This window comes from Oreochromis niloticus, linkage group LG1 (genome assembly GCF_001858045.2).
Source record: "Oreochromis niloticus isolate F11D_XX linkage group LG1, O_niloticus_UMD_NMBU, whole genome shotgun sequence".
Lineage (NCBI taxonomy): Eukaryota > Metazoa > Chordata > Actinopteri > Cichliformes > Cichlidae > Oreochromis > Oreochromis niloticus.
In genome coordinates, this window is record NC_031965.2 from 22,978,545 (window position 1) to 22,994,343 (window position 15,799).

The following is a 15,799-nucleotide window of genomic DNA, read 5'->3' on the forward strand; positions in this document are numbered from 1 at the left end:
GAATATAATGCGAGATAGAGTATCATACGTGAGATGTAAGGGAAAAACAAGACTTAATATTCTGAATATTATACTATGGAGGACCAAGCTTTCTGCTTACTGCATATGATTGCAAACAATTTGACACCGAATACCTCAGAACACACTTTTTGGAATCAGTGCATTGACGTATGAAAGTTTTGGCAACATGACTGGTCTTGAGGTAAGTGATCGATTATAATTTTTAAACCTGTCTGTATGGTGCACGAGTGATGTGGAATGAAGTTGCACTTGCAGAGCTAATCCTTAGTTCTAAAGAAAGCGATAAAGAGCTGCACCTTAAACCAATTCTGCTTTGTCCTGTACCGTAGCCTTTCCTTGAACAACGTTACATGTGGACAGATACACTTGTAACGTTGCAATAGGGATGAAACAGATATGTCAGTTTCACTCTGCTACATCTTTTCTGAGGGAAATCTCATCATTTAAACAAAATTGTAGAGATATGCTGAAGATAACATTTATTGTGTAGATGGACTATTGTCATCACACCCCTGTGTGAGCAGCCAGCAGCGCTACATTTCGATGTGTAAAATGTAACGAAGACACTGAGGCCTTGAATACTGCTTTGAACTCAAGCATGAAGAAGGTTTTGGTTCTTCCTTCGATTGTTGGTTTTACCTGAGAAATCATCTTTGTGGGTCTGTGTTTGTCTGAGCCTTTAACAGACTGAGCGCACAGCTGTCATTTGGCTCAGCGGAGTCAGACTGTTCCTCACTGATGCAGCAAAATCAAAAGGATGGGAAATAAGTGGACAGCCGAGGGACCGAATCCTCAGTGCAAAATACCTACAGACCACAATGGAGAGAAATGAGTGGGATTGTATTGTGCTGCGCTGCAGTCATCTCCAGACACTGAATCACCTCACAGTTTGCAGATTCATGATTCATGCTTCCCGTACTGGGTCCTTAAAAACATTGTCACCAAGTCTAAACAGGCACCCAGAGAGAGCACCATACTGTACCTTTACACAGATATTTCTAGGCTTTTTGTACTACCACACATCATGTTCTCCTACAGTTTCACATGGCTTAGAAATGAAGACAGATTTCAACTGGCTCATTTGAAAAACAGATATCAGTGATTCAGTAGCAGCAATCCATCAATAAGAATGACAGAAATCATTAAGCCATATGTTTTCCTTCCAGCATCTGACAGTAAGTGGCAACACACCTGCTGTCAGTTTTGGAAAGTATGCAAACAAAGCATTTATTGTCAAGTGCTATACTTTATTATGGTATTCCACTGCCTACCACATTTATTTTAAAACTGTTGTTATATTCTTGCTATACTCATCATATGTGTCACACTACGAGCTTAAAGAATTCTTGAAATATTGTAGATTACTAATTGTAGATATGTCATAAAATTGCTATGGCACTCAGCTTGGAGCACTAAGTGCCTCTGCCATGACGTTTGTACTACAAACTAGAGCAATTTATAAAATATGGGAAAAAAGTGTATTTATTTTTAAGTGCATTGTATTGAGAAGAAAACAGCGTTAGGAAAACTGCAATATAATCATTTCATTTTAAGTTCTGTGGAAAGACAGCTCAGTCTACTTAATGGATTTGAAAAGATGACTTCTTTTACTCACTTTTATAACCTGTTGAAAGATCAGTATGCTTTAAACACAAATTAAAATTGGGATCATTTGAATATTTACTTAGTAATATATTGAAAGGGCATAGAAACTCTACGGTGTGTCTACAGTCCCTGTAGGATTAGTAAATTCCTCTTTGAATAGTCAGTGGCATGTGCTGCAGCCTGAGGTGAAAGCACTTGAGCCGGTGAGGATAAAAGAGGGAGGAGAGGGGCAGGGAGGCAGGATAGGATAGCAGAGCAAGTGGCCACCGTTGGTGCAGACACTGCAGGAGTTCACAATGGGGTCGGTAACAGCGTCCGGGCGTTTGGATGTTTTTGTCGTTTGCTTTCTTCTGCCCCCGTTTAACTCAGCAAACCGGATCATGGCAGAGACACCGGAGCTCCGGATTTTCCCCACCACCGGTAAACACAATTAGCGTTGTGAGAGAAGTCAGGTGGCCACAAGGGAGAGTTTCCAGTAGAGGGTGATCAGTTTACACACATTTTAGATTGGTTAAGTGCAGCTTTGAAGTGGGTGTTTGAAAGGACAGGTTCAGTTATAAAGGTTGAAATTTTGATCTAGTAGTTAGTTAGAAGTAAAATGTAATTTCCTGCTGACTAAATTCTTCTGGCAAAGTACTAAACTTCCTATTAAAAGTGTGGCATTAGCTTAAATTGAATTAAATAGGCTTCACTTTAACTTTTTATTAAAATGTTTTTAGATCTAATGTCAGTAAGTTAAGTTAGTAAGATGTGAAGTTGATGATCAGGAGATCAAAGTCAGCGGTGCGGTAAAATTTTCTCATGATACAGCCTAACAATAAAAAAAAAAAGATTTAAGGTGGTCAGCCCCAATTTAGATTATTATACAGCATTTACTTTAGCTTGTCTAAGGGGGTATTGGTAATACTTTCAGTTAACTGTTTTACTTGAGTTAAAATAAGAAGTAGACAAATTCTTAGTGTTTATTTTTAGGATAATTACTTACACTATGATCAGCAGACATACATATGTTGTTTAAAGACACTGTCAGCAGGTTAATATTATTTTAACAGTTTTAAATGGTTCATATGACAAAGAATTCTCTAAATAAGTGTTAAAAAGTTTTAAAATGTGTTGTGATTGTGTTGTGTTTAACCTACAGACTCCCGGGTGTTGGTGTGATAGACTTTACAGTCCAAACTTTTACTCTCTGTCTCTCTCCAGTGTATTTGCATTTAGTTGCCACAGCGACGGCAGTAGAAGTATAGTTAATGACCATCTGTATCTTCTTCCAGGGCTCGGGGTGAAGGAGCACTCACAGATTGTTGCTCACCACAATAGACTGCGCAGCCGGGTCAAACCCATGGCAGCTAACATGCAAAAAATGGTTTGTGGCACCTATTGTCTGTCTCCTCTGTGTGTTTTTGAATAGTGCCTTTGCTGTCATTGAGTTTAACATCACGCTTTTGTTAACAGTGTGGGCTCACGTTAACTAATCAGTGTGGGTAGACTGTCTGGTCTTCCTATGCAGCTCATGTTTTTCTCCTAATAAGGAACATTAGTTATTTGTTGTTGTTTCTCTTCCCGTTCCTGTGTGAAAAACACTTAGCTGCAGGTTGTAAACTTAATTGTTATGCTTCTAACATTAAGTAAGCCTGCAGCTTCAGTTCCAAGGCCCAGAAAAACAGTAATTGTCATAAGTGTCAGTCACACTGATCAGAAATGTGTGAAGATATGAGGTAGCATGTCCGAGCTGAGCGCTCAGTCAACTAAGTGTGACTCTCCCATGACAGCATCTATAACTTAGGAGGGCTCTTGAGGTTACTGAGGTCCCTGTGCATTTAAAGGACACGCTGAAGTGCAGAAAAGGCAGCTTTGATCAGTGGCCACAGTTGTTTCACTGAAAATAATTTCAATTCTTAAAAGTAAACTCACCAAATGACCACACAAACAGCAGGGTTTGGGGTCGAGCTGTCTTCCTTTGTAGTGCTGATAGTCTCAGCGGTGTGAAATAGTAGCGTTAGTGCACAATTTGTTCTGCTCTGCTGCAGGCTCACTGATAGTGTCAGAAATGACAATGAGGCCAATATCAACTGGGGGTGTACAAGTTTGTCAGGGTCATTAAGTTTATTTTTTACACAACTAAAGTTAAGTAACTAAGCAACATTTTTCACTTGTCTTTTTATTCTAATGATCAACAAATAGGTCTATTATAAACATGACAATAACAGCATGTTTCGAGAGAAACAATGAGTAATGTACAGTAAATTCTAAACAGCAGTGCTAAATTGTTTCCCTATCTTACTCCATCAGTTGCTTTGCTATACAGTGCTTATCTGCACAACTCTCTTGCATGTATGTGATTATGAGAGGTAATGAAGGATTATGAAACTCACTGTGTACTAGATACCCTTTGGGCCCAATATGAGATTTGTGCCAGGGCAAACTGTCACTTTTTCATAGATTACATCCTCAAAGCCAGTCGTACAGACTGAGCCCCTTTTCTTCGACTGCTCTTCAGCCTCAGAGAACTGTTTGCAACTGATAAGACAGTAATGAGAAAAAGAGGATGTGGATAATCACTTTGCATTCACAACTCTGGTTTTACAGGTAATTTCCCCATGAAAACCCTCAGAGAAGGCTTTGCCAAGCTGAAGAGGCATTATTAAAGAGCTTTACTGATAAACGTTAAAAGGCTCAAGGCTTCGCCTGTGTTTGCGAATATCTTAATGTGCTTTTTTTCTTCCCCCTCTCCCGCACAAGAATGAACCAGCAAGTATTATGGTGAGATTGTGTTGAAGTGATTATTATATGGTCCTTTAGGCTTTGCTTTCAGGATGAGATAAAATACCAATATTCCAAGAATGAATGATGCTCCTCCTTTTCTCACCCAGTGCCCTGTTGGCGGGTTTTCTTTGAGCTCTTTAGGCTAAGAAGTATTGAGGTCATACCATCACTCAAAGAGGCCGATATTGAAGTTTAGTGGTCTCTTTTGATATGGAAATCATGACCTCTGTTTGTGAGATTTTATCTTACTAATCTCTCTCAGAACTATACCCAAGGGTCCAACGTGTTATTTTAATGTAGTTAGCTTCAGAGGGAGCCATTTTCCTGAACTTTAGATGTAATTCCATTTTTTTCTGTATTTTTATTGCTACTAAACACCTGAATATAACAGTTGTTGGTGCCACAAAGAAGGTTGAAATGCATAAATTGTTCATGCTGTTAGGCGCTGATACATAATGGCACACTTCAAAATGAAAGATACTACCCAGTGATCTAATAGCCCTCTGTCATCAAAGGCTTTGGCTGGCTGACATCAGAGAGCAGAGTGAATGATGAACTCAAGAGGCCTCGGCGTTTTCACACTACACAGCAGAGTTACACCATTAAAACCTGTCTTGAAAATCCTGTTAGTTGTTTGACTGACATTTCAGACAGATTTGGATTTTCCATCTGTAATAATTATGAACAGAACAGAGGGACAGAAATACTAGCAGAAGCAGGAATTTCTGTCATTTAGGCTAAAAAACCCCCACGATTGTGGACATTTTAATCTTTCGTCTTTGACCTAAAGATAGTCAGGATTGTAGCTAACCATGGGCTTCATCAGTCCTGTGCTCACTGAGTTCACGCCTCAACTCTTAACAAAGCCCTGTGATTGATTTGGGTAGTGCAGTCTTAGCAGTGCATAACATCAGAGAGCCAGCCAAGCAGACACATCGATATAAGATACCTCATTCCTGCTCTGGTAGACATACCGCACATGTGCTAGTGGGAGTGCCTTTGGAGTGATAGCTGCTGTTTGAAAGCCTGCTTTAAAAAAATAGTCATTAGGTACTACTACTGCAAACTAATGGATTTGCACCTGAATAACAAAGAGTTTTATTTCTATCAGTGGACTGTTACACAGCACTTTATTTGAACACCCAGAGTGCTTTCTTACTGCACTCATTTACTCATTCACATAAGCGCTTTTATCAAATTTAGCATTCACACTCCAATAGATGCATCTGGGACAATTTGCATCTTGCCCACAGATACATTGACGTGCAAGCCAGGTATCAAATCACCAGACAACCTGCTCTGTCTCCTGAACAACTGCCACCCCGATATCAATAGTCACAAATTACATCATAGTGGGTTTCACACATGCACTTTAGCTCTTAACTGTTCTAGATGCTAGAAAGAAGTATATGAGGGGCACATTTCTGACGCATATTCTCTATATTAGCTGATTTTTAACTTGCCAGGTCCCTGGAATAAAGGAGTCACACTATCCAGGCAGTTATTCACTGAAACCCCACTGAGGTTTTCTGGTATTGTTTTCTGCATCGTGCTAAATGTGCAAAAATACAACTTTTGTCCCATTCCTCTTCTTCCAAAATTACAAAAACGAAAAGGACAGAGCGGCGATGCTAGTGATAGTAATAAAAGTCTCCTTACAGCGAGAAAATTATTGGTTTGAACTCACCAGCTAGCTGGGGCCTTTATGTATTTTGCAATATGCATTCTCATACGTTTAGGTGTGGGGTGGCTGTAGCTCAGGAGGCAGAGCAGGTCATCTACTCTTCGGAAGGTCTGTAGTTCGATCCCTGGCTCCCCCTAGTCTGCATGCCAAATATCCTTGGGTAAGATATTAACCCCAAGTTGCTCTGCAATGTGTGAATGGTAGTTAGTAAGTGCATAGAAGATAGTGAATGTGGCATGTTGTATAGAGCTTTGAGTACTCCAGGAGAGTAGAAAATCACTATATAACAATCAGTCTGTTTACCATATAATTTCGATAGCTGACACTGGCTAATCACTGTGTATAATTAACCTACTTCAGATTGCCTTGATATACATCACTTTCTAAAACACAATACTGATCAAGTCTGACATAAATAAATTTTAAATATTATAATCTAAAGCAGCTTTTAAACAAAAACACAGAGAAACACAGTGTAAACAAGGCGAAGGGGCTGTTTGAGCTGCATTTTCTGATGACCCTCCTATGTCAGCCAGTTGCCTAAGACCATAGGACCATAAAAACAGAGACGAGATTGGGAGCATTAGCCCTTTATCTGTGTTCTTTTTGTTTACTGTTGAAATTGAAACCCATGTCACTGTATTGCAGAATAATGGGGATGTTTATTTTCTATAGGACTGGAATGAGAAGTTGGCTACACTTGCAAAGGAGAGAGCCACATTGTGTCACAAAGAGCCTTTCCTTCAACACTCCTCGTCTTTCAGCCATATTGGCTGGAACACACATCTTTCTGTTGTTGGTGCTGCTTCATTTTCTGACATCATTGACTTCTGGTTCGACGAAGGAAAAGATTTTCTCTACTCAAGTGGCCAATGTAAGGAAAATGCCACCTGTCAACACTACACCCAGGTATTCACCAGCAAATACAAACCGCACACATGTTTATATGAAGTCCAACAGCTGCATACAGTTTCTGTTTCCTATGAAAATGCTCTTGTTGTGTATCCAAATCCTTTCTTGTCTTGTAGCTGGTCTGGGCTACTTCAAGCCAGGTGGGCTGTGCCAACCAACAGTGCTGGAGAAACGGAGAACTCTGGGAGATATTTGTCTGTGCATACTATCCTGGGTAACAGTTTGCTTTCCCAAAAAGCTAAATATTAAAAGTATTATTAGAAAACACAATTTATTTGCTGCATATAGTTTCATGTTGCAGGGGTAACTGGGAGGTAAATGGTCAACTGGTGATGCCGTATAAATCAGGGCTGTACTGCTCTCTCTGCACCTCCTTAATGTCTGGCTGTTTGAGACTGTGGGACCATGTAGGCGGACTATGTGGTAAGACAAACACACACACAAAATGTATTTATATCTTGATTTTTTCAGTGACAGCAGACTTTCTTTAATATTTAATATGATCAGTTCCCAGTTGTTCATTTTGCAGCCTACATGTTTTTGTGTTTCTAATCAGAGATTCCAAAGAATCCGTGCCGTATGAACTGTGGCGAACACGGTCATCTTAATATCTCATCTTGCAAATGCAAGTGTGACCTCGGGTTCACTGGACGCTTCTGCCAGGGTACCAATTATCAACAGCTGATGTCATAAAAATCATTCTCAGTCTGCTGTCCTTGTTTATCTTAATGTACAAAGAGAAAGCAAAGGCACAAATTCTGCTGTTTTATTGTGTGTTTTTCAGTTCGGTGCAATGTGCAATGTGTGCACGGTCATTTCAAAGAAGAGGAATGCTCTTGCTTGTGTGCTGTTGGCTATGGTGGTGCTGAGTGTGCAGGTAAGTGAAGTGTGCTTTAGTATGCAACAGTCTGCCACAAGAGTAAGGCCTCCTGCCTGATATTGTGCAGGTCTCAGTTGTACTGACTTATAATCTCTAAGCTGTCAAGGCAAGGATTTCACTGGATGTCAGATGTTGACTCGTGGTATCAGTCAGCAAGATGTTAGCAACACATCTTTTAAGTCTTGTGAATTGTGAGTCGTGGTCTCGGTAGTTAAAATTAGTTTGTCCAGCTCACATGTGCTGGATCGAGTCTACACCTCAGATTCCTGTAATGTTTCTCCATCTGTTCCTGAACATGTTTGTTACAGTGTTGCAAGGTTACTGTACTAAAAGTGATCGCTGGAATAAAACAAATTATAAGAACAGCACAATAAAAATAAAACAAAGGCAAAACAAATAATAATAATAATCATACTACTACTACTAATAATAATAAAAAATTAAATTTGATCTACCAATTTAATTTCCTCTTCTTGGATCTTTTTAAGACAGCTTCCAAAGATGCTCCTATTCTTTGATTACTTCCTGGAAGTCCCATTCTGAGCATGTGCACTGTCCACTTTGCAGTTTCATCACAGACCTCAGACTTGTATAGTCAGCAAACATTAGCTTCTGTTTACGACTGATCTCATTTTATCTGATTTTATGTGGACAATCATTGCTGTTAATGAGAGCTTGATTGGATTTGCAAGGAGTTTTCAGTTTACGAGTCCACATGCAGCATCTCAAGTGATGAGCAAGGTTAGAAACACGTTAGTGGGTTAAAGGCTAATAGCGTTGGTAGGTTTAATAGGTTGTGCACCATGAATTTGTCCCCCATGGTGAGACCGTCTTCACGGAGTTCCACTTTATTGTTGTGAGGTGTCTGACAGAGTACACTCAGTTAAGACCTGAAGTACAGAGTGTGCTTTATGGCCACACAAACACAGTATGCCCTCAGTGCCCTCCCTAGATACTAGATTTGGTTCCTTGCACCTCTTGACAAGGAAAGGATAACCTGTCTGACACATTAGATGAGTTAGAGCACAAAGGCACGTGTTAAAGGAGGCTTTCACTGAGAGATCTCATAATAGCAGCTACCCTGAAAGCAGCCGAGAGACAGGTCGGCCAAACCTACATCAAGTTTTTTTTAATCACACCTCGACATAATGTGCAACAAAGTTTAGGCTGGTTGTATGTGTTAATGAACATTCAGAAGACAATTAATGCCTGCAGTACACACACACACACACACACACACACACACACACACCACTGTTCACTGATATAAATGAAAATGCAATTAATCATTTTAATCAAAAGCAACAGCTTTTTTAAAAATGTGACTTACATTCACATTTTAGGTGCTTTTAGATGGTGGACAGTCAGCGTGTACTACAGCCTGAAAGCCATGAATGTTTTACCCTTACTGAGATGCTCGCTCTTTTTTCCATATGTCCTACTGCATTGTAGAGCCGACAATTTGACATTTGCCAGTGGAATCAGACAAAAACATCTGACTTCACCAGTTAGTGGTTTTAATATTTTCACTGACTAATGGTTCTTTATGTTTTTATATTTCTAATCAAGTTTTACTCTGAGACCAAGAAATGCTTTAATTCGTCCACATAGTCCATACACAAAATGAGAAATGCCATCTGGCTGCTAATGACATGGTAAAGGATACTATAGTTTATTGATGGTTTCATCATTGACCTTTAGAGGAGATATGGGGGGATTTTATGTGATCTCATCAAGTAGAAGTGGTAAACACTTTAATACCTTAGTGTACATCACTTTATTTCTGGCAGCCACTGAGTAAGGAAATTTGTGCTTGTTCCCAAGCATGTGTAAGTCTGTTCTGTCTGCTTTGAGGTTGGTGTTCAGTGTTATTACTCTTCGTTTTTAGTTTATGTGCTTGTGTCCCAACAGAGAAAGTGGAATTCCCATTTCAAAGCTGTGATCTCATCATAGATGGAAATTGCTTCATGGTGTCTTCTGATGTTGAGACCTACTATGGGGCTAAAAGTCACTGTCAGGTGTGTGCGCTTCACTAAGGAGCCTCATCGAGTCTTCTATAAAACATCATACGGAGACAAAGTTTAAACTTTTCCTTATGCAAACCACCAGGAACAAGGAGGCGTTTTGGCTCAAATCCACAATCAGAAGGTTCAGGACATTCTGGCTTTTTATCTTAGTCAGCTGGAGACGAGCAACGAGCTCACCAAGAATGACTTTGAAACGGACAACTTCTGGATAGGTACTCTTTTGTATTATAAATTAATATAAAAGAAATATATCAGTTGTATCTTTATCACTGAAAAACACTGGCACTTTAACTTGCTGTTTTTTTTTATATAGACATGCTATGGGTATGGATGTAGTTGAAATGGTGCATAGATAAAACAGCATGTTTTTACTCCACAGGCCTGACATATAAACCTCCAAAAGACTCATTTCGCTGGGACACAGGAGAGATTCCCAAATACTTCAGCTTTGCCTTTGGGCAGCCTGACAACCAAGGGTAAGAGACCCATTTAGAATGAGACATTAGCTACTGACAGACGGCCGAGGGAAATGGACCAAAACAAACAAAGCAATTCTCCTGAAAGGTGGAAAAATCTGCTTCTCTGTTTTGTTTTGTTTTGTTTTGTTTTGTTTGCACATTTGTTTTCTTTTAATTTAGCCCTTTTCCCCTCTGTTTACTTTATTTCTTTAGTTTTATTTCTAATTAATTAATTAACTCAGTTTTTAACCAATAGAAAAGACAGTGATCTTGCTTGACACGCAGCCCTCATTAATACCACTAGATGTCTCTGTTTCCCTCTGTGTTTCCTTAACCTTTCTAATTATAATCACCTCTTTTGTCCATGCTCTCTGTAGCAGTGCATAATGCTGGAGCTGTTTCATCTATAGCATCTAGATGGATCCATTAAACATTGGGGTTTTTTAAACTAAATAAAACAAATGAATTATGTTCAAGTCTATATTTCCTTTTATTTTTTTTTATTATTTTTTTTTAATTTCTAACCATTTCTGGTATCTATCACAAACCCTTCATGTTAGTTCACTCACAGCTTCTCTTTTTCTTTACAGTTTTGGAAACTGTGTCGAGCTGCAGGCATCGAGTGGGTTCAACTGGAATGACCAGCGCTGTAAAACACTGAACAGATACATTTGCCAGCACGGTATGGCTCCTTCTGGGAGAAAGTGGATGAAAACCTAGATTCAGTTTTTGCACAACTGGCTGCCTAAAAATATAGTAACAGAATTTCAGAAAAACTAAAACTGTTGACATTTTTTATTCAGAGATATAGCTTAACCTGAGAAGAACACTTCTTTTTTCTTCACTATGAAATCTTTGCACATTAATTTTACTCAAAAGCAACCACTGATTTGTCCACAGATGATTTGCAAATGAGACTGGACTGTCCTCCTATATCTCCACCCAAACATGGCAGTCTTCATTTTGAAAGAGATCTGTGCCTCAGAAGATCCCAGTGCCTATAGTGCTATTAGAAAAGGTTTTAGTACACTGAGTACTTTGAAATTTATACTTTTTTGACATTTTAATACATTTAAGAGAGATTATTGTAATAAGATTAACACTATGTTGCAGTTCAAGGACAGTGTTTTATCTTCTAAGCCACATGACATAACAAAAAATAAATAAATTTTAATATAAAAAAATCTATATAAAGAGAGCTCAATAATAGTTTCTATTTGTTTAGGTAGCAGAATGGACATCCTCTCATTTTTCCATTTAAAAAAGGCCTCTTCTTTACAATTTTGGTTTCTGCTTCTTGTACATGCTGTGCTCCACTGTGTCCAGGCAATTAGTTTTCCTACTTCACTGCCTCTGTCACTGATGTTCAGTGAAGTGTAAAATATTAATCCAGTGTGTCCAGTAATGATGTGAAAACACAGAAATCTCCATGTGATCCCGCTCACACCTGCCTCTCAGTCTAAATCAATGGCACTCAGTGCTCACCATCAAGAAGCTCTGAGTAATCAATATACCTCAGCTCCACAAAAGCCTGCAGTGTCTGAAAACACACACACACACACACACCACACACACACACACATGCACTTACATTGATCATGAGAAATGAGATGGTGGCAGATGTTTAGTTTTGCCCACTTGAGTGTGTCTTTGCAAGTGTCTGCTGTGTAATCTATTGATTACTCGTAGCTGAATGATGGATCTGCTCTGAATCTGGTCCTCGTTGCAGGGATGTGATTTTTACAAACCCCCTTTCTTTTTTCCTTTGTGTACAATGTGTAAAACACGATTAGTAAATTGTGATCAAAGGAGAGCTTGCTGCTGAATTGTGTCTGTAGCAGATAGTCCTACGCGTTTTTAACAAAGCTAAATTTATGGTAATATTCTTCCTCAATCAATAACATTGTCACACTTCCTCTCAAAATAAAAGCAAAATTTCACCAAAGCAACAAAGAACTACAAGAATAAATTAAGCTGATTATAAGTGCACAGAGCCCTGCAGCCCATCAGACTAATTTCCAGACATTATTGCTGTGTTGTTTTAATTGGTAATAAAGTGATAAGTGGATATCACACAGCCTGGAGCAGACACTAAGTTGTGTTTCTCCACAGTACCGCCTGTACTTGTGTCTATGTGTTTTTTTTATGTATGAAAACTTATCCATAGTTTGAAACTCTTTCATGACTTTGACATTTATGACTTTACAATCATTTCTCAAGAGAACCGAAGGATAACTTGAGAATTATAACACAAATGTGACATTTTTTTGTGCTCAACAAGCAAACTCCCTTTTATATTTCATGTTTTTCTTTTTACAGATGCAGAGCATATTGCTCAGTGGGAGGACAGCAGGTGACCTGGATTTTTCAAAGGGGTGAAATACTGCAGGTGTGATTATTTTAAGATACATGTATTCTGGGACAATAGCCACCAGTGTTGGTGAATGTTTTGCTTTTGCTGTAGTACTTTACTGTGCAAATCTCTTTAACCACCGTTTTTGCTGGGAGAATGGGAAATACGTGTGATGCAGTGATTGATTGACATATGCGTAAACATGCATGAAAATAAAGTATGTAAGGCAGAATTTGTGCATGAAAGTGAACACCTTTATTCTTCAACACAGCCTGAACTCTCTTGGGTAGGCTTCCTTGTAATTTCTTTATGTAGTCTTCAGGAATAGTTCTCCAGGCTCTTAAAGGACATTTAAAGTTCTTCTTTGGATCTTGGCTGCCTTTTGTTCAGTTCTCTGTCAAGATGATCCCACACTGCTTCAATAATGTTGAGGTCCAGGGGAGGTCCTGGGGAGGACAATACATGATTGGACAGGACTGAAAATGACTGAAAAAGGCACCAGTGTTCAAACACTTTCAGACCTTCAAAAAAAAAAAACAACAACAAAAAAAACTGGAGAGCTTATGCTCAAAACCGCTGGCTTCTTTGAAGCAAAATAAAAGAAATAAGGGGTTGCTTAAGACCTTTGCACAATACTGTACACGGTTTCTGTTAGGTTTAGATGTGCTTTAAATAATTTACAAGTATTTTACAATGAAATGGCTTGTGTTTTCTATGCCACTTAGAAAACTTCAGCTGGAATGAAAAGTCTCACATGCATTACATCAGTGCACTTTTTAAAATATCTTCTTCCTCACCTGTCCTGGAAACTCATGTGTCCAGCCAACATTAAAGCAAATTTGAGTTTGAGTTCTGTTCATCTCGCTTACAGGAATCAGGCATATTCATTTAGGTCACTTTGATCTAAGCTACAGCATCTCAAACATCAGTGATTCATCATCTCCAGAGGAAGACCTTCACAGCTTTTGGTCATCGCCTAAATTCTAAACACAACCATGAGGTTGACGTTTTTCGCCATAGTTTGATTTAATTTAGAGTTTAATTCTTGGTTATTCTTTGTTTCTTTGTTACCTGTTTTATTTTGAAAGGATTTTTTTAATTGTTTGTTTTTGTTGCTCTTACCTCTGTTTGCTGTGTCTTAAGTCTTCCCACCTGAGATTAATCGGTCCTGTGTGTGTGTGTGTGTGTGTGTGTGTGTGTGTGTGTGTGTGTGTGTGCGTGTGTAGTCTTTTCCCCTGCCTGCTTCATTGTATCTCTTCTAATTATTTCTCTGGGTTTGTTTTTAAAATTATTTTGATTCTTCATGTTTTTTTTCTTCTTTCTGTTGGATTTTAATGTGACTTCACGCTGTCTGTATCTTGGGCCACTTTGGTGCTAAATGTTAAAAGAAAATTTTTTTTTAAAAATGTTGTCACTTTTAGAAAAAAATATATAGATAGACCAGTTATAGACCCAGTTATAACGGTTTCAGATAGTGAATTCAAATGATCTCTTCTAGAGCACCAACATGGGGTTCTTATTTGATCTTAACAGCATAACAACATTACTTATATCCTCATACACGTGGCCAGCTGTGTATGTAAGCACCTGTCAAACTCATCACCATCAGAATAAAGATGTTTAGGAAATATGAGGACCTTTTGGTCATTCAAAGGCTTGTTTGAAGTTGAGACTTGCTTTTTACAGTTCAGGTTAAACGTGCCCTACCTCAATTTTAGCTTAAAGTACGATGGAAGTTTAGACATTTGAAGGGAAGACAAAGGTTTGGGAGAAGGATTGCATTTGGGAAATGAACTGCCTCACAGACATAACCATCTAAATGAGTGTGCGCGATTTAAATGTGGATCAGGTCAGTGAGCTTTTAATGGTAACTCTAAGGTCTGACATCACGATGGCCTTTGAATTAGCAGAGGAAGATACTGCTGGATGGTAAATAATACACTCAGAAGGAAGAATGGGATAAGTGCTGCAATGTAACAGGGTCAAATCAACCTGCAGTGAATTAATGCGAATAAGCATATAGGGTTAAATAGTTACAAATGTCATTAAGCTTTCAATTTCTACTTTATATATTTTATATATTCTCTCTGCAAGTATGCAGCACATCCAGTTTTACATACACATACAGACAATCACAGCCCTAATCCTGCTAGTATACCTGTACCTATAGCTAATGCTCCAACAAAGACATTTAAGGGTTAAAAATGTGTATTGCTGTAGTGGTTAAATTTGGTATTTAAAGTGTCATTGTTTCAGTGCTGACACAAATAAAGTCCTTGCCTCTGAAAAGATAACATGAATGCAGAGAAATATTTGGCCACACCGTCTGCCATAAGTGAGACGTGCTGTCCAATAAACTTTTTTTTTTTGCTGATGTGTTGGTTTACATCTCTGACAGTCTTTCTAAGCAGAGTGTGAGTCCTGAATGTGCCTGCGTCTGTCTGAGAGCGTGCTCAGTATGTGTGAATCTTTGCCTCATACTCGTTGCTCGCGCAGCTTCCTGCTGGTCTCATGGTGCCCCCTGATAAGCTGGTGCTGCAGAGGGTTTCAGAATGGTGCTAGTGGCAGTGGAATTAGCTTCCATTGTTATGATAATGACAGTGATACTCGTGCCCCTTCCAACTCAGACCAGCCATTGTATGGAAACAGGAATGCAATTTCTCCGGCAGCGGCAACCGACAATCCTCTATGAGAGTGAAAGGTCCCTAAATGACTCTCCATTCAGGCGAGGCTAAGGGGCCAGCAGCCAATTAAAGTGGGAGCAGAAGAACAGTGCCATCCCAAAGACCTGAGGCTCTCTAAACACACACATTAAGCAATACTGAGACACACACATTAGATTCTGTATTTTCTTTTTGACAAAGAACATCTAATCCCCATTTTTTCCTTACAAACCTGATTCTTTCTGGGGTACAGACAGTTTGCACTAAATAACTCAAGAGGTTTATTGAGCACAGTGTGTACACAGACTCAGGAACACGCGTTACTGATTTGAAAGTGCCTCAATATTGAAGTTGGGAAATTGTGGGACAGAGTTCCAGAGCAAAGTGGAGACACTCTCCCAACACCATCCATCACCGTTAAATTGTTCGG

At 39.0% G+C, this 15,799-nt stretch overlaps 1 protein-coding gene across 2 annotated transcripts; it reads left to right on the forward strand.

Annotated features, from left to right (window-relative positions):
• Nucleotides 1-1,868: 1,868 nt before the first annotated feature.
• On the forward strand, nucleotides 1,869-15,051 carry LOC100703965 (C-type lectin domain family 18 member A). Of its 2 annotated transcripts, XM_013269777.3 has the most exons (13): nucleotides 1,869-2,046; nucleotides 2,901-2,992; nucleotides 6,752-6,985; nucleotides 7,105-7,202; nucleotides 7,290-7,411; nucleotides 7,545-7,652; nucleotides 7,773-7,865; nucleotides 9,780-9,886; nucleotides 9,978-10,107; nucleotides 10,275-10,371; nucleotides 10,944-11,035; nucleotides 12,673-12,742; nucleotides 13,578-15,051. In XM_013269777.3, the coding sequence occupies exons 1-12, from the start codon at nucleotides 1,923-1,925 to the stop codon at nucleotides 12,708-12,710; spliced, it is 1,335 nt and encodes a 444-aa protein (XP_013125231.3). In that variant the 5' UTR covers nucleotides 1,869-1,922; the 3' UTR covers nucleotides 12,711-12,742; nucleotides 13,578-15,051. The 2 variants fall into 2 exon arrangements, with proteins under 2 accessions (XP_013125231.3, XP_025764869.1); XM_025909084.1 differs by lacking the exon at nucleotides 13,578-15,051 and having other exon boundaries at nucleotides 12,673-13,551.
• The last annotated feature ends 748 nt before the right edge of the window (nucleotides 15,052-15,799 follow it).

Bases quoted from the DNA above. Each gene is read 5' to 3' on its own strand.
- LOC100703965 (XM_013269777.3), top strand. From the start codon at position 1,923: ATGGGGTCGGTAACAGCGTCCGGGCGTTTGGATGTTTTTGTCGTTTGC. The intron at 2,993-6,751 runs GTTTGTGGCACC...TATTTTCTATAG, and splicing joins CAGCTAACATGCAAAAAATG to GACTGGAATGAGAAGTTGGC. The intron at 7,866-9,779 runs GTAAGTGAAGTG...GTGTCCCAACAG, and splicing joins TGGTGGTGCTGAGTGTGCAG to AGAAAGTGGAATTCCCATTT.